Source organism: Salvelinus namaycush, chromosome 18 (assembly GCF_016432855.1).
Source record: "Salvelinus namaycush isolate Seneca chromosome 18, SaNama_1.0, whole genome shotgun sequence".
In the NCBI taxonomy this organism is placed as follows: Eukaryota; Metazoa; Chordata; class Actinopteri; order Salmoniformes; family Salmonidae; genus Salvelinus; species Salvelinus namaycush.
In genome coordinates this window covers 19,690,038-19,708,550 of record NC_052324.1, presented here as the reverse complement: position 1 = coordinate 19,708,550, position 18,513 = coordinate 19,690,038, and the positions used below count along the sequence as shown (strand labels likewise).

Sequence of the window (18,513 nt, the reverse complement as noted above, 5' to 3'; positions counted from 1 at the left end):
ACTAGGCCTGTGCCCACGGCTGAGCTCCTGTAGGAACCTGTCCCACAAGGGCCGTGCCGATGATAAATCAGACAGAGCCTATCCAATCTTACTACTGCATCTCCCTTCCCACCCTGGGAGCTCCCGCTACCATATTTAGAGGTCCCAGTGGGTCCCTGGCTGAGAGGGACCGTTCAGCATATCCTCTTAATACGCTTTGTATGCTCTGACTGCTAACTGTCACACATTCCCCGTCACTCAGAATAGGAGCTAGTCAGCCAAATCCAAACCAAGTCTTCCACAAAATGTTACCAACTCCTGGATGGCACAGATTGTAACAGATCTTTTTTTCCTGTTTTTTCCTGCAGCGACATCAGAAGATAGAGGCAAGACGGAGGACCTGCGGTCGGAGTGCAGCTCGGACTTTGGGGGGAAGGACTCTGTGACCAGTCCAGATGGGGAGGAGTCGTCCCACGGTAGGAGAGAGGGGAGAGTGTCACCTCCCGTGTGGCCTGGCCGTGGCATCACTACACTGTCAGCAGCTAGACCTATCAATCCCTGTCAGATGAGCTGCCATAACCTTTCCACTACACTAGAATGCTGCTGACCCTGTTGGAAACGTTCTGCTTTGTTTTCAAATGAATGTTTAGACCAGATGGCTCATACAAAGCATAGGTACATGATGGCCAATACAAAGAATAGCCCATGCGTTTTTTTTAATGGCATGAACAATTATATCAGAAAGTGTCTCTCTGTTTGTTTAACGTATGAATAACATTCTTGTTTCAGGAGCACACCACAGTTTGGCTTCTCCGGCCTCGCAGGCAGACTCCTTACTGGCCATGTTCGATCCCCTATCCTCCGGGGAAGGTAATTTCTGCTCCCCCAATCAGACCAGGAAATTAGCATAATTAAGTTGTTTCTAGTGGCATTGGCTCAGAACAGCTTGATCTCTGAGAAAATGAACCAAAAGAGTCTTGCCCCAATTACTGGACAAAACTTTAGTGCAAAAAAAATGTCTACTGAGTGGGAATATCATTTCAATTAGCTAATTTGAGTGAGGTGAGCTGTGTGGCAAGGTGAGGGGATGACAGACCTCACCCCAGGCACTTTGGCACAGTCCCTTGTGCCACTGTGCTCATGGCACCAGGCTGCCATTGGAAGCTTTTCAGGAGAGAGAATCTACCCTTGGAACAGGTGGCCTACCCACACCTAGGGCTTGTCTCCCACCAACCAGCCTCACTTTCCTCCACTTCCTCATTGTTTTGCTGTGGTTCCTTTGTTTCTGGACACACTCGATAATTGTGAAAGTGTTTCTGAGGAATGAGGAGGTAGTTGTTGTTCAGATACACCCCTATGTGCTAAGCTGTATAACCAAACTAAGCCTTTTTTCCCCCCACAGGTTTCTCTACTGGTACCATCGTGAGGCCCAAAGTGCACTACGCCAGGCCCCTTCATCCTCCCCCTGACCCTCCCATCCCAGAGGCCTGTGCCCTGGGCCAGGAGCCCCGCTACTCCCTGTTCACGCCCCACTGCCTGGCCCAAGCTGAGCTGGAGCACACCAAGCAACGCCACTCCTACCCAGACAGGCTGGTACGCAGCCGCAGCTCTGACATTGTTTGCCAAGGCCGCCGGCCTACCAGCGACCCGGGACTCAACCGCAGAGCGGCAGCCGAGGAGCGGGACCCTGCCGGGCACTTCTCCATGGGGCCGTCCTCGTCCCCCAGCAAGGATTCCCTAAAAGGAGAGGTGAGAGCTGCTGTTCATCACTGTCACATCAGTCCTGCATGCTGCTCTGCTCTCCAAGCCCAGTTTTATACCAACTGCATTCTGTAACAACAGTCTTAGTCATTTCACTAAAGATTACATTTATAAAAGGTGAAGTGAGATAAGGAAGTAGAATGTCACTTTGTCAGTACATTAAGCCTTTCTTTCCTGTGCTACTGTACAGCGTCAGTATGCATTCAAAAACATACTTGAATATTTATTTTCCAAAGGTTGAGGAGAGAAAGGACAGTGATGAGGAAAAGTCTGATCGCAACAGACCATGGTGGAAGAAACGTTTTCAGTCAGCCATTCCCAAAGGTAAGAAATAACTTCTAAACCTGCTCTTTCCCCATCCATCTCTGTGTCAGTTTGGCACGCCCTCTTTTCTATGTTGCAACAAATGCTTTTAGTGGGTTAAGCATTTTGACAATTTCTTTGAAAATTGCATGAAATTGTTACTATGTTTCGTTCATTATTTTCACTCTTTCACGATGTTCTCTTAATCACATCTATTGCAGAAAATGTACACTTTTTTTTTTTTTTTTAAAGACCTGTACTTTAACAATTTGTAATGTGAGAAGAATGATGCACGATCGCTCCACTCCACCGTCGATGTTCTGCTTTGAAAAATACCGTTTCTTGTTGTTGAATGTTACACCAGACAAATGGACAAGTGTTTTCTTACATTTCACTTGCACTAGATTTTCTTTTTTAGTTTCTAAAAACGAATCAGTCATTTGAGGGGCTTGAGCGGGTGTAGAGTGTGCGGTGGTACCCCTCCCAGCGGTCCTGTCATCCCCAGCCTAATGGTCATTACATAGACCTCTCTGTCATCACCGCTGAGTGATTACACATCTCTTGTTGCGGTTAAACTCCAAAACCATCTCTCATAGAAGTGTCAGGGAAATAATGAGCTGTGCCTACAAGAGATGACTGCTTATTACTCTTTTAGATAATGATGTTCCTTTAGTAAACATTAAACATTGTATTAATAAAGCCTGCTCTGCACAGTGAAGTGTAAACCCGGTAAGTTTGAGTTTGACAGAAAGAACAGCAGAGCACCGTTTAGTGTACATGGAATAGCCTATTAATATTTTAGTCTTTGAGGAAAAAAATGTCCTTGTCCATCCATTCAATATCAACCCCTCTGTCAAACTGTAGAAAACCAGAGTCCACAAAAAGGCCTTTCTGTTGGCCTGGTCCTGCTGCTACTGCTGCTGTGCTGTGAAATATCATGGTGATGTGTAGCCTAGCCCCTCAGTGTCAGCCAGGTAGACTTGAGTGTGTGAAAGGCCAACCCTGTCTGTTGTGTTCCTCACACAGTGCTGTATTGGACGGCTGAGAGTGAAGTCCCAGGTAACACTTCCAACACTAGCTGTCATCATCGAGCTAGCTGCACTGACGGCAGTGCTAGTGGCTGAGTGCTGTAAGCCATGACGCTTGTAGACGTGGCCCTTTGTGATAGAGAGAGCTGTGATGTGACATGGTGCTGCCTGAGTTGATGTCCCGGCTCCTCATTCATGCATTTCTTTTGGATGCCCCCATTTTTCTGTACTGTAATGTTTGCAATGCATCATTAGGGCGCACAGAATGGCAACGCATTTATACATTGCTATACCTCTCCACGTTCTCTGGCTGTAAATACCGACCTGTAAGATTATTCTGTCATCTGGATCTAGACCCCCTGTTTGTCCTGTTGACACTCGTGTGTTAATAGCCTCACCTGCTTATTTGCATATCTCTATCTCTATATATATATATATTATGTATACATATATATATATACATACATACACTCACTGTATATATTTATCTTTTAATATGTGTACACAAAACATTAGGAACACTTTCCTAATATTGAGTTGCACCCTGTTTTGCACTCTGTCTTGAACAGCCTCAATTCGTCAGGGTATGGACTACAAAAGCGTTCCACAGGGATGCTGGCCCATGTCGAATCCAATGCTTCCCACAGTTGTCAAGTTGCCTGGATGTCCTTTGGGGGGTGGATCATTCTTGATACGCACAGAACTGTTGAGCGTGAAAAACCCAGCAGCGTTGCAATTCTTGACACAATTCCTGGCACATGCTACCATACCCCGTTCAAAGGCACTTCAATATTTTGTCTTGCCCATTCACCCTCTGAATGGTACACATACATAATCCATGTCTGAATTGTCTCAAGGCTTAAAAATCCTTATTTAACCTCTCTCCTCCCCTTCATCTACACTGATTTGAAGTGGTTTTAACAAGTGAGATCAATAAGGGATCATAGCTTTCACCTGGATTCACCTGGTCAGCCTGTCATTGGAAATGTTCCTAATGTTTTCTACACTCGGGGTGTATCTGACATGTTTTGTCCATTATGGTCTAGCAGTCGTATTATTTCAGCCATTTTGCTTTTATTTACCTCTCCAGCATTCCTGTGCTATTGTCGTGCATTCAGAATAGGGATACATCTTAATTTTGTTCAGTTTATATGCTGCTATGCTACTGTGTGCATCTCTCATCTACAATGTTAGTCAATGGTAAAAACCACCGTAAATGTGTGCAACAACACTTCTTGTTCTGCTGTCATGATGAGACTGTGGTCCAGAGAGAGCGAGAGCAGAGCATCACTTCTCCTAGCCCACTCATTATGTTCTCTCCACAGCTCCGATAGCCTTCCGGAAAAGGGACAGGCAGGAGAAAGACGATGTGGGCCATGAACGCGTCCCACAAGGTCTGTCTTGATTTGTCATTGCACTCAGATATTGCTGAATCGGGGGGGGGGGGGGTATGTTTCCCATGGTAGGTTTAACCCAAATGCGTCCTGTGTGTTTGTCAGACGACACTCTGTCCAGGAACTCCCAGGCCCAGGCAGCAGAAGACATCCTGGACAAATACAGGAACATCAAGAGGACCAGCCCTAGTGAAGGAGCCACCGCTGCAGCCTATGACACCACAGGAGGTCAGTGTCTTTCTCTCTCTCACACACACACACACACACACACACACACACACACACACACACACACACACACACACATTCAGTTAATTAATTTGAGTGTGTGAATGTGTTGTGTACAGAGCTGTGTGGAGAGGAGGGTTTACACGACGAAGCTCTGCAGAACATGTCCACAGACGACCTGCCAGACTCAGCCAGCCAGACAGCCCAGCAACACGACTCCAACAAGTTCTCATTCAGGTCAGTAAACCCTTACCAGCTCACAGAAGTCACACAGCTATGATGACAGTAATAATACAAAATGTGTTAATACCTCCGCTTTCATGCAATGCTTTATTAACAAGAAGTGCTTCAGAGGCATGAAAAAAGACAAAAGTGATAAGAACCAAACCAAATCTCCATTTTCCTTTTTTCTGCTCATATGTTGCAGTGATGCAAAGAAGAAGTTGAGACTGGCCTTGTGTTCAGCAGACTCTGTGGCTTTCCCCCTCATGGCTCCTGCCACCACACGCAATGGGCTGCCTGACCACACGGACTCTGAAGGTACCATTCTATTATTGCTGGCCATGTTATATCTGGCCACATTCATTCCTGTAAGTAAGCCTGCCCGCTGCACGTTTACCAGCAGGACACGACTACACAATAGAAAGTGACATCCTTTGAAATGGTTACATTTGAAATCCATAAGACACTCTCTCGGTAGTCATCAGTCACATCCACATGTCAGGGGGGAGCATGGCAGGCTGATCTGATTACAGCAGTAGTCCTCCTCCCAGCGAGGGGCCAGTGTGTCTGAGCGTCTCACCCACCGCTGTCTGTCTCCCGTCTCCTTCCCAGACAATGAGATCGTGTGCTTCCTGAAGGTCCAGCTGGCGGAGGCCATCAACCTGCAGGATAAGAACCAGATGGCCCAGATCCAGGAGACCACTCGCTGCGTCAGCCGCTTCGACGCACGTACCTGCAGGAAGCTGCTGGCAGCCATCGCCGAGGATTACAGGTAACTGTGGAGGAAGAGAGACGCTGCAAAAGGAGCAGCACTGCACATTCACTGCTGTTACTGCAAGGACATAGTTCAGTGGTACAGTTGATTTGTTTTGTTTGAAATATGTACAGTTGAAGTCGAAAGTTTATATACACTTAGGTTGGAGTCTTAAAACTCGTTTTTCAACCACTTCCCAAATTTATTGTTAACAAACTATAGTTTTGGCAAGTCAGTTAGGACATCTACTTTGTGCATGACACAAGTAATTTTTCCAACAATTGTTTACAGACAGATTATTTCACTTATAATTCACTGTATCACAATTCCAGCGGGTCAGAAGTTTACATAGACTAAGTTGACTGTGCCTTTAAACGGTTTGGGGAAATTATGTTTAGAAGCTTCTGATAGGCTAATAGACATCTTTTGAGTCAATTGGAGGTGTACCTGTGGATGTATTTCAAGGCCTACCTTCAAACTCAGTGCCTCTTTGCTTGACGTCATGGGAAAATCAAAGGAAATCAGCCAAGACCTCAGAAAAAAATTGTAGACCTCCACAAGTCTGGTTCATCCTTGGGAGCAATTTCCAAACGCCTGAAGGTACCACGTTCTTCTGAACAAACAATAGTACCAAGTATAAACACCATGGGACCACGCAGCCGTCATACGGCTCAGGAAGGAGACGCATTCTGTCTCTTAGAGATGAACTTACTTTGGTGCAAAAAGTGCAAATCAATCCCAGAACAACAGCAAAGGACCTTGTGAAGATGCTAGAGGAAACATGCACAAAGTGTCTATAACCACAGTAAAACGAGTCCTATATCGACATAACCTGAAAGGCCGCTCAGCAAGGAAGAAGCCACAGCTCCAAAAACGCCATAAAACAGCTAAACTACGGTTTGCAACTGCACATGGGGACAAAGATTGTACTTTTTGGAGAAATGTCCTCTGGTCTGATGAAACAAAAATAGAACTATTTGGCCATAATGACCATCGTTATGTTTGGAGGAAAAATGGGGAGACTTACAAGCCGAAGAACACCATCCCAACTGTGAAGCACGGGGGTGGCAGAGTCATGTTGTGGGGATGCTTTGCTGCAGGAGGGACTGGTGCACTTCACAAAATAGATGGCATCATGAAGAAAGAAAGTTGTGGATATATTGAAGCAACATCTCAAGACAGTCAGGAAGTTAAAGCTTGGTCGCAAATGGGTCTTCCAAATGGACAATGACCCCAAGCATACTTACAAAATGGCTTAAGGACAACAAAGTCAAGGCATTGGAGTGGCCATAACAAAGACCTGACCTCAATCCCATAGAAAATGTGTGGGCAGAACTGAAAAAGCATGTGCGAGCAAGGAGGCCTACAAACCTTCTCTGTCAGGAGGAATGGGCCAAAATTCACCCAACTTATTGTGGGAAGCTTGTGGAAGGCTACCAAAAAACGTTTACCCAAGTTAAACAATTTAAAGGCAATGCTACCAAATACTAATTGAGTGTATGTAAACTTCTGACCCACTGGGAGTGTGATGAAAGAAATAAAAGCTGAAATAAATTATTCTCTCTACTATTATTCTGACATTTCACATTCTTAAAATTAAGTGGTGATCCTAACTGACCTAAGACAGGGTATTTTTACTAGGATTAAATGTCAGGAATTGTGTGAAACTGAGTTTATGTACACCTTAGCCAAATATATTTAAACTTCCGACTTCAACTGTAGCTCTATTTGGAAGGCTAAAATAAACATTTAGATAGACATCACTCACAATATTCATTGATAGGCTGATTTCAGTAGTACTATTTCAGTAGTTCAGTGAACGCAACCGTTCAGAAGCATAATCCGTAATGCCCGCATGTCCCCCCCGTTAGGAAGCGGGCGCCCTACATAGCGTATCTGACGCGGTGTCGGCAAGGCCTGCAGACGTCCCAGGCCCACCTGGAGCGGCTGCTGCAGCGGGTGCTGAGGGACAAAGAGGTGGCTAACCGCTACTTCACCACAGTCTGTGTTCGCCTCCTACTGGAACACATGGAGGCGAAGTCCCTGGACTTCATCAAAGGTCTCTGCTCCTTATTACTGATGTACTCACTGGGACTTTGGAACCATGAATCGACTGATGGTGTCTCTGCTAGTTGATTGACCTCTGAAGGGCCATAGTATGGAATTCAAAATACAGACACTGAAATTCAACCTAACTACCTGCATCACATTGCAGTGTGTCATTTACAATCTGGAACCTCTAAAATACTCTAATTGCTCAGTGTGTCTGTACCTCAGGTTCTTCCCCCAACCTTCCAGGGGTGAACAGTACTCAGTGTGTCTATCAGTGTTCAGTCTCTGTTCCAGTGCTCAGTGTGTCTATCTCTGATTCCCCCCAGCCTTCCAGGGGTGCACAGCGTCAGATGACAAGACGGCGGCAGTGGAGGACTTCCTGCGCTACCTGTACGGGGCCATGGCCCATGATGCCATCTGGCAGTATGCCAGCGAGGACCAGCTGCAGGATGCCCAGATGGCCATAGAGCGCAGCGTCATGAACCGCATCTTCAAGCTGGCCTTCTACCCCAACCAGGACGGGGACATCCTGAGAGACCAGTGAGGAACTGTGGCTGCAGCCACCTCACCTTGGTCACATGGCCTCAGCATTCGTGTGGCTGCTGCCACTCACGCTTAGAAATTACCCAGCTTCCTGTCCTCCTCGGATGCTAGTTTACCGTCATTATCCTTTACAGATTTGAATGAAGATTACACTGTATATCTATAGTAATAGGTTTCAAGCTTAGATTAAGTGAACAATCAATACACTATGTTCCCCCCTCTAGGCTTCTTCAGGAACACATAGCGCGTCTCTCAAAAGTGGTGACGGCAAATCACAAAGCTCTTCAAATCCCAGAGGTAACTCCCCACAGATTTGTATCCCCTCAATTGTCCATCAGTCTGTTTTTCATTTTGTGTTGCTGTTTGGAGCTCTACAGAGTTGACATGCTGAATGCTTTTTTCTGTCTGGCTCCAGGTGTATGCGAGGGAGGCTCCCTGGCCGTCTGCCCAGTCGGAGATCCGGACCATCAGTGCCTACAAGACTCCTCGGGACAAAGTGCAGTGTATACTGCGCATGTGTTCCACCATCATGAACCTCCTGAGTCTGGCCAACGAGGACTCTGTCCCTGGAGCTGACGACTTCGTCCCTGTGCTTGTCTTTGTCCTGATAAAGGTGAGCATCCATCGCACATTGATATCAAGTTACTCTGAGATGGTTACGTCAACATCAAATTCACTTTAGATAACACTAATTATACCTCATAAAATGTTCAAACTGCTGTTACTGTGAGCATAAGGCCTTGCTAGAAGTATGAACCCAGTCTCCTTAATGCACAGAGGGAGAAACTGAATCATCAGCACACATTCTGACAATCCTTTCTCACATTGACAGCTGTATAGTAAATGTGTAGTAGCATGAAGATCTTGCTGTATGATAACCTGTATAGACATATTTACAAATGGCATGTATTATACATGGCCTGGCGTATGGCTCTCTGTGGTTAATGTGAGCCCCCCTACCCCCCAGGCAAACCCGCCCTGCCTGCTGTCCACTATTCAGTACATCAATAATTTCTACGCCAGCCGGCTGAGTGGGGAGGAGTGCTATTGGTGGATGCAGTTCACCGCGGCAGTGGAATTCATTAAGACCATCGATGATCGCAAGTGAAGCAGAACCGCCACCTGTATGGGGAAGGAGACGGGAGACTGGGAGACTTCCCAACCAACTGCTCCCTCTCCCTCTGCTCCCCAGGACCCAGACCCACACCCTGTCTGTCTGCGCTCTGTTTGTATAGCTGTACATAGTCAGAGACTTTGAGAGATTTAAAAAGTATATATGATTATTATGTGGACAAAATCCAGGTTTTATCATGGAGAAAAAGGCCTTGGAAAAAATGGCAAATGTTAACTTTGAACTTAAACTAATTAGCATTTTTCATTTAATCTCTTGTCTCTAGTGATGTTGAGGTGTGGGGGTCTATGTCTTGAATGTTTTATCTAAAGTTATGATTCTGACGTTAAATTGACTGATGAAAGCGTCTAATCAGATGAAAAGGGACCATGTTTCCTAGAGATGATCTCAGATATATGTTGTGGAAGGGGGACTACCTGAAGGTGAGCAAGAGAGAAAGGTTGTTAAATTGTGCAATCTTTCCCCTGAAATACTCTTCATCCTAATGCTCTTCAAGATGCATCGTATCCTGGGGAATCACATAACTCAATAGATACTGACTGAGTATTGGTGACTCAAGTAAATTTATAAGATCAACCCAAAATAATCATGCTAATATATATATATATTTTTTTACATTAGCACATCAATAATAGGACAGCTTTTTTCATAAAATGTAAACCAGATGTATTCATTATTCGGTTCATCCTTCCCTAAGTACTTTCCGTGGCAATTTGGACAGAAGGGCCCACATATTTATATATAAAATGTATTTATTTCTTTCATTCTATTTAATGGAATTGTATTTTATTTCTATAAATGAAATCATACACCATGCCTATTTAGGAGATTTAAGGCAGCTGTAAGGGTTGAGATATTTTAATAGTGTTAGGAGGGCAAGCACAGCATTGTCCTCAGACTGAGAAGCCCCCAGGATAAGATGTTGGCTGTTTGCTACAGCTTATAGACAGGGTCACCACTGATCAGCTCCTGCACAATATCAGTAGTGCTGGTATTTTTAGAAATACTGAAATGTGCCTTGAGGAGGGCCACTTTGTGTAAGTCTGTTTAAAAAAAAAAAAAAATGTTTTCTTGAATGAGGGTTCTGCTTTTGGTTTTCCATAAAGGATAGGATAGGCATTACTTCCCCATACCATTATTACAGGTGTAGGCAACATACGGCCCGGCCTGCGAGCCCTATTCAGTCTGGCCCGCGGGAGGTTTGAGTAAAAAAAAAAGGGAAAAAAAAGAGGTTATTTTGGGTAAATTATTATTGGGTTAAAAAATAATCCAGGCCACTCTTGAATGTCTAAAACAAGATTAAGTATGTAAAAATTCTAATGTTATAATGACCTATACGTTTTCAAATAACTGCCAGCGAATTACTTTTGACGAACAAATCGGTCCGGGAAAAAAATGATTTGCGCATCTCCACTGAATTTTGAAAAGCCTTCAAGCCTAAATTATTGCCCACCCCTGCATTATCACCATTGAACCCCACAGCCGGTCTCACTGAGAAACCTCTTTCCAACCTTAGTGCTGGGAGTGGAACACCACTGGTTGTTTCGGTTCATTCCCTTTGCACTCATCTCCTTTCCCATTGCCGTTTTCCCCTTCAATATTTAATATCCTACCTCAAAGTTAGAACCAATGAGCCTGACGTTTCTGTTTGTGCACAATACTCTTTAATATTGGTTGGATATGAAGAGTAATGGAACAGGTATTCACTGTTTAGCATCAGCTTCCTCTATTGACACTGATTAATGCTCTCTTGCAGTTACATGGTATAACAAGGAAGTAAAGCATTTCCAAATGAACAAGTTGACTATTTCTGTAGTTGAAGCTGTTATAATGCATGTATGTTTCAGCATAGAGCAGAAAGACTAGTGATTGGATTAGCTCTCTACCTCCTCACACGATCAAGAAAAGGACTCTTAAATGTGTATGCACTCTTGTATTATTTGATTTCTTCTTTCATTTTAGAGTGCAGGGATATTCCAGTTTCATGTTCTTTCATTTACAGGCATGTTTCTAATCACTTACAGCCAAAGGCACCAAAACATTTAAAATCATCTGTTTATGTTGCAGCTACAAAAAGCAGGAGCACTGCCACCTCTGTTTGTGCAACTTAGCATTGTGCCAAGTGTATGTCTTATTTTCTCTTTTAAATCACTGCTTTCAAACAGTATCCCATTAATAGACAGCACAACAAAAAGAGCAAATAATCAGAACACTATCTGATATGTTACTGACCATTGAAAAAGGCATTGTGGGATAATGTGGGCTGTGTTGCGTGAGAGGTTTGTACAGTGAATGTGTGATATGTTGGTTTGTTAAGAGTGTGTTTTTGAGAGGTCCACCCTCTTCCTCCTCTTTCACAATGTCAGGACGATCTCCTTACTGTAGCTACAGTACTACTCGATGAGCAGTAAATCCTTGTTGGTGAAAAACCTAAAATATTTCTAGAGTTAATTTTGAACTCAGACCAGTTCTGAAAGGGTTGTGAAGAATGAGGCTGGGTTTTCTTTTGTCTGTGTCACTGATGTAATTTCTTTTTCAATGTTCAGAGCTTAATTACTCTGGATTTTTTGTACAAGGTTAGCGAAGCTTGCTCCGTACATTTGACATGCAGAACTTCACATGTTTTCTACTCTGCTCTTTAGTAATGAGTCACACTCGTTTTAACTAAAGCCTCTGACATTACAAATGATACTGTAACGGAGATTTCTATGGGTAGTTTAGCTAAGTCTGACTGTTACACTTTATCCAATAACATCAGTCATAAGGACACATTTATAAGCAATCTCTAAAGTTGTGATATTAGTATTGTCTCCACATTTCCTGACTTATGTTCCTGTTTTTTGAGTAATGTGTGTACAGCATCTAATGGTTTTTAAATACACCTGTGCAAAATAGATGATACTGCTGTTTAACCTGTTTGAAAACACACCCATGTACTGATCGGACACAAAATGTAGATAGACTGTATCCAGAAGTGTTTATGTGATGTCACTTTAAAAGTATGTACAGTACAGACCAATGTGATCACAATCTGGACCTGGCTTGTGTATTAATGTTGCCTTCTACATATCAGTGAACAAAGATACTTTTCAATAGCTAGAAAACTACAACCAGCCTTCGTGTCTGACCTGATTCATACTGTTCACACAGTGACAGAATACCTCGCATTGTGAAGTTAAAGTACAAATACACATCCTAACTTTGAGAATAATTCTTTACTATAGCCTGAGTTTAGCATTGATTGTATGCAAACAAGTGGACAGTTGCCAGAATGGTGGACTAAAAGAGACTTGACTATGGAAATCTGGTCTTCAAAGCTCTGTACAGAGTAGGCAGAACAAGCAGAAAATAATCCATTTTACATTTGTAAGCTTGCACAATTATGACATGCGAAGGGGAAGGCGTTCTGTCTTTAAGGTGATTTCATGTATCATATAATTCTTTAAAACAATAAAATGCATTTTTCTGTACCTGTATCCTGTTATTTCTGTGCATGCAGGTATTAGTATGTGAGGGCTCTCTTGTGGATGGAGGGAAGGTGTATGCTGTAGTTTAGTCTTGTTCCATTTCGCTCCCGAGTGGCGGTGGTCTAAGGCACTGCATCTGTGCTAGAGGCGTCACTACAGACACCCTGGTTCGAATCCAGGCTGTATCACAACCGGCCGTGATTGGGAGTCCCATAGGGCGGCGCACAATTGGCCCAGCGTCGTCCGGGTTTGGCCGGTGTAGGCCATCACTGCAAATAAGAATCTGTTCTTAGCTGACGTGCCTAGTTAAATAAAGGTTAAATAAAATACATAAATATCATGCTATGGGAGAGAGCTCTGGAATTCAAATCAAAGTTTTTGTCACGTGCACCGAATACAACAGGTGTAGACTTTACAGTGAAATGCTTACTTACAGGCTCTAACCAATAGTGCAAAAAAAAGGTATTAGGTGAACAATGGGTAGGTAGAGAAATAAAAGCAACAGTAAAAAGACATGCTATATACAGTAGCGAGGCTACATACAGACACCGGTTAGTCAGGCTGATTGAGGTAATATGTACATGTAGATATGGTTAAAGTGACTATGCATATATGATGAACAGAGAGTAGCAGTAGCGTAAAAGGGGTTGGCGGGTTGTGGGTGGGACACAATGCAGATAGCCCGGTTAGCCAATGTGCGGGAGCAGTGGTTGGTCGGCACAATTGAGGTAGTATGTACATGAGTCTATAGTTATAGTGACTATGCATGTATGATAAACAGAGAGTAGCAGCAGTGTAAAAAGAGGGGTTGTGGGGGTCACAATGCAAATAGTCCAGTTAGCCATTTGATTACCTGTTCAGGAGTCTTATGACTTGGGGGTAAAATCTGTTGAGAAGCCTTTTTGTCCCAGACTTGGCACTCCGGTACCACTTGCTATGCAGTAGTAGAGAGAACAGTCTATGACTGGGGTGGCTGGGGTTTTTGACAATTTTTAGGGCCTTCCTCTGACACCGCCTGGTCTAGAGGTCCTGGATGGCAGGCAGCTTAGCCCCAGTGATGTACTGGGCCGTACGCACTATCCTTTGTAGTGCCTTGCGGTCAGAGGCCGAGCAGTTGCCGTACCAGGCAGTGATGCAACCAGTCAGGATGCTCTCGATGTTGCAGCTGTAGAACCTTTTGAGGATCTCAGGACCCATGCCAAATCTTTTTAGTTTCCTGAGGGGGAATAGGCTGTGTCGTGCCCTCTTCACAACTGTCTTGGTGTGTTTGGACCATTCTAGTTTGTTGTTGATGTGGACACCAAGGAACTTGAAGCTCTCAACCTGCTCCACTACAGCCCTGTCGATGAGAATGGGGGCGTGCTCGGTCCTCCTTTTCCTAATTCAGATTTAGGTTCTGAGAAATTCTGAGATTTAGGCTGCACAATAGGTGGTTCATGTTGACCACATTTTTTACATGGAACATACTGTAACTGTTGGAGAGGGCATTCGAGCAAGAACATATCTCGGCAGCGCCACAAATAGCAACCTCTCACCAAACATTGAATTACTGCTAACAAGTGTACAGCTGATTTGTAATTGAAGATTTCCCCCATATAAAAGCTCCCCTCATTTCACCAATAGCCTTCTGTAATAGTTATCTATCAAAAAAACTACTCGTGGGCTGCCTTGCATCTCCTGATATCTCCCGATTGTTCATTTAAATACAAAATGTTGTGAAGTTTATTAGATGGATTAATAAGCCAATGGCTAAACTGGCCTCGTTTGCAGATTGGCTCTTTTGTTTATTTGTTACTCTGTTGATTTCAGATACATGGAGGACGAGGTCTTTGTTTCCCCCTTCTCTGCTTGTACATGATCCCAATGTGGTCATATTAGACCGCTCTAATTTCCTCTGCTGTATGGACAACAGCATACATTTTGTTCTATGCTGATGTTTAAATTAGATACAAAAGATGCTTGCTGTTTTTATTTGTTGGGGGATGAAGTGTAGAAAATGTGGACTGGGCTTCTCTGATGCAACTCTTGTTTCATATTTTGTCAGATTGTTGCATGAGGATATAAACAGCCTTGGGCCTGGCCCAGATGGCTCTGGAATAACAGATGATCAGTCCAGCGGGGCTTGTGCATGACTTCACACACACTGGTCTGCACCAAACACTTCCATTGACTCTGGGGGAACCATGGAGAGTCATATCTCTCCTTGCTCCTCCACTAGTAGCCTACATTGAGAGGTTAAATTATATCTGTGTTACAGGTCTGTAGACAAAATAGAGTACTGTGGTCATCTATATTCTTCAATTATATTTTTTTTTACAGGGGACATACTGTAGTCCAGCCTCAGTGCTTTGAGTTCCTTGAATTAGGAGGGAATTGAATAGTGTTTGCAAATGTAATGTAAGTCTGACCTCAGTAAACTTAGAACAAACTCAATTATTGAGAGTTTGTTAAATCTTTGCTAATTTTTTTCACGATTTGGTAGATATTAATACTGTCCATTACAAAAATGTACCATGATAGTACAATGAAAAAATACCATGGTACTATAATGTTATTTTGGTCACAAATACCATGGTATTTTCGTGCCATGGTAGTGATGAACACCACATGTTAAGTGTTGGTTCCATGTTTCGTGAGCTAAAATAAAAGATCCCAGAAATGTTCCATACACACAAAAAGCTTATTTCTCTCAAATTTTGTGCACAAATTTGTTTACATCCCTATTAGTGAGCATTTCTCCTTTGCCAAGATAATCCATCCAGCTGACAGGTGTGGCATATCAAGAAGCTGATTAAATAGCATGATCATTACACAGGTACACCTTGTGCAGGGGACAATAAAAGGCCACTTTAAAATGTGTAGTTTTGTCACACAACACAATACCACAGATGTCTCAAGTTTTGAGGGAGTGTGCAATTGGCATGCTGACTGCAGGATTGTCCACCAGAGCTGTTGCCAGATAATTGAATATTATTTTCTCTACCATAAACTGCCTCCAACGTAATTTTAGAGAATTTGGCAGAACGTCCAACCGGTCTCAAAACCGCAGACCACGTGTATGGCGTCGTCTGGGCGAGCGGTTTGCTGATGTGAACATTGTGAACAGAGTGCCCCATGGTGACGGTGGGGTTATGGTAGGGGCAGACATAAGCTATGGACAACGAACACAATTGCATTTTATCAATGGCTATTTGAATGCATAGAGATACCGTGACGAGATCCTGAGGCCCATTGTCGTGCCATTCATCCGCCGTCATCACCTCATGTTTCAGCATGATTATGCACAGCCCCATGTCACAAGGATCTGTACACAATTCCTGGAAGCTGAAAATGTCCCAGTTCTTTCATGGCCTGCATAATCACCAGACATGTCATCCATTGAGCATGTTTGGGATGCTCTGGATCGACGTGTACGACAGTGTGTTCCAGTTCCCAACAATATCCAGCAACTTCGCACAGCCATTGAAGAAGAGTGGGACAACATTCCACAGGCCACAATCAACAGCCTGATCAACTCTATGCGAAGGAGATGTGTCACGCTGCATGAGGCAAATGGTGGTCACACCAGATACTGACTGGTTTTCTGATCCACACCCCTACTTTTTTCTTTAAGGTATCGGTGACCAATGGATGCATGTCTGTATTCTCAGTCATGTGAAATCCACAGATTAGGGCCTAATTTATTTATTTCAATTGACTGATTTCCTTACATGAACTGTAACTCAGTCAAATCTTTGACATTGTTGCATGTTGCATTGATATTTTTGTTCAGTATACTAGCTACCATGGTACAAAAATGAACCATGGTAGTACAATTAAAATGAATACCATGGTTTTGTACTAACAGCATGTAGTGAAACATGAAAGCATGGCAGTTGTTTACAATGTATTATGATGGTGTGTGTCCCACCAGTTTTGGGGTGAAGTGTCCCACCATTTTTGGGGTAAAGTGACCAAAAACATAGTAATTTATGGTAGGTACTCACATAATGCAACATTGACTACCCGCTCTGCAATGGCAAAGTCTCGGTGTAGTACCCTCTTAAACCCCTTAAGGTCATAGTGAATAACCACAACACACATGGTCCAGTAGAGTAGCGCATCCTCTTAAACCTGGGGACCTGGCTCCCGAGTGGCGCAGCAGTCTAAGGCACTGCATCTCAGTGCTAGAGGCGTCACTACAGACCCTGGTTTGATTCCAGGCTGTATTACAACCGGCTGTGATTGGGAGTACCATAGGGCGGCGCACAATTGGCCCAGCGTTATCCGGGTTAGGGTTTGGCCAGGGTAGGCCGTCATTGTAAATAAGCATGTGTTCTTAACTGACTTGCCTAGTTAAATAAAGCTTAAGTAAAAGTACAATAAAAACCTGGATAGGGTATGGTGAGAAGAATTGAGTCTGACACCTTGAAGATATAAAAAAGTTAGTTAATCTGGTGCTTCTCTCTTCATTACAGTTTTCAGTTGTCTCTCTCTCATTCAACTGACTTGGCTAGTCTTATACAATTCTAAATAGTCAACATACTAAAAAACTATTTGTAAAAATGTATAAATTATCATCATATCTTATAGATACATTTCCATCATGTAATTCTCAACATATCCCTAAAAACAGCAAGTTACAATGTTTCCCTTTGTTTACACTGTGTGAACTTTCGGGGGTCCTGCTGCCATGAATAGACAGGTTAGCTTGACTGGAGCTAACTAGGTTTTTTTTTTTAGAAATTCATTAAGCTATCAAACATCGTCAAAAAATAACAACAATCATATCATTACACTCCGTCTAACTTGGTTTCATATCATATGCTTTATAACTCACTCATCGTGATGATAACGTTTAAAATATTTCGTTTATCTGGTGCTTCACTCTTCAGTTTTCAGTTGGCTCTCATTCAACTGACTCACTGACTAGGCAGGCTAGCGCAACAAGCGGCTCCCTCTGCGGACCAAAACAAGAGTAACACCCCTTGACTATAAATACTGAAAATTATGCCCAAAATTACGTTACGAAATCTCACATGATCGACATTTCAGGTTGACAACACAGGGAACCCAAACATGAGCAAAAAACTATACTATTAATACAGAAGGTATTACTCCTTTTTCACAGCAACTATTTCCCTTTTTCTTTGATGTTTTAGACAAACTAGGATCACTAGTAGTCTGCCTCTGACTTTACCAGAAACTAGCCTATAATGGTATATAGATTAATCAATATAATGCCAACCAACCTCTTTTGAAATCAGGGGGTTATTGCATTATACTGCAATTGTACTATGGTAACTAACATATTAATAAAGATGGGACCATATGATCATTTTTGGTACCATTTATCATAATGGTGCGTTACTGTGGTAGAATGTAGGCTATAACACATTTTAAAACCATGATATTTCCATGATCCACATCTATGCCAGTACCATAGTAGTACTATGATATAAATTAAAGTACCATAGCAGTACCATGGTACATTTTTGTAAGTCTCACCAATCAATATTTGAAAGGTTAGCTTCAGAGAGGAATTTAGGCTACAAGTGTACAGTGGGCCTCCACTGTGTTCATTGACGTTTTCTAATGGAAAATAGGCCTATCCAAACCATGGGAACTGAGGGAAATGAAGGTTCCCTCTAACTGGACATGTTTAGTGGAC

General features: G+C 43.2%; 1 protein-coding gene across 2 annotated transcripts in view; it reads left to right on the top strand.

The window, feature by feature from the left end:
- Nucleotides 1–12,872, top strand: part of LOC120063200 (GTPase-activating protein and VPS9 domain-containing protein 1-like) — a 38,394-nt gene extending 25,522 nt beyond the window's left edge. Inside the window, exons 14-27 of one of the 2 annotated variants that reach the window (XM_039013417.1) lie at nucleotides 348–455; nucleotides 769–849; nucleotides 1,382–1,728; nucleotides 1,977–2,064; nucleotides 4,397–4,465; nucleotides 4,571–4,693; nucleotides 4,813–4,930; nucleotides 5,121–5,233; nucleotides 5,528–5,687; nucleotides 7,541–7,728; nucleotides 8,048–8,261; nucleotides 8,489–8,561; nucleotides 8,680–8,877; nucleotides 9,232–12,872. In XM_039013417.1, the coding sequence (XP_038869345.1) occupies nucleotides 348–455; nucleotides 769–849; nucleotides 1,382–1,728; nucleotides 1,977–2,064; nucleotides 4,397–4,465; nucleotides 4,571–4,693; nucleotides 4,813–4,930; nucleotides 5,121–5,233; nucleotides 5,528–5,687; nucleotides 7,541–7,728; nucleotides 8,048–8,261; nucleotides 8,489–8,561; nucleotides 8,680–8,877; nucleotides 9,232–9,372 (2,021 nt within the window). In that variant the 3' untranslated portion in view covers nucleotides 9,373–12,872. The remainder of the gene's footprint in view (nucleotides 1–347; nucleotides 456–768; nucleotides 850–1,381; nucleotides 1,729–1,976; nucleotides 2,065–4,396; nucleotides 4,466–4,570; nucleotides 4,694–4,812; nucleotides 4,931–5,120; nucleotides 5,234–5,527; nucleotides 5,688–7,540; nucleotides 7,729–8,047; nucleotides 8,262–8,488; nucleotides 8,562–8,679; nucleotides 8,878–9,231) is intronic. The other variant, XM_039013418.1, reaches the window with a different exon arrangement.
- The last annotated feature ends 5,641 nt before the right edge of the window (nucleotides 12,873–18,513 follow it).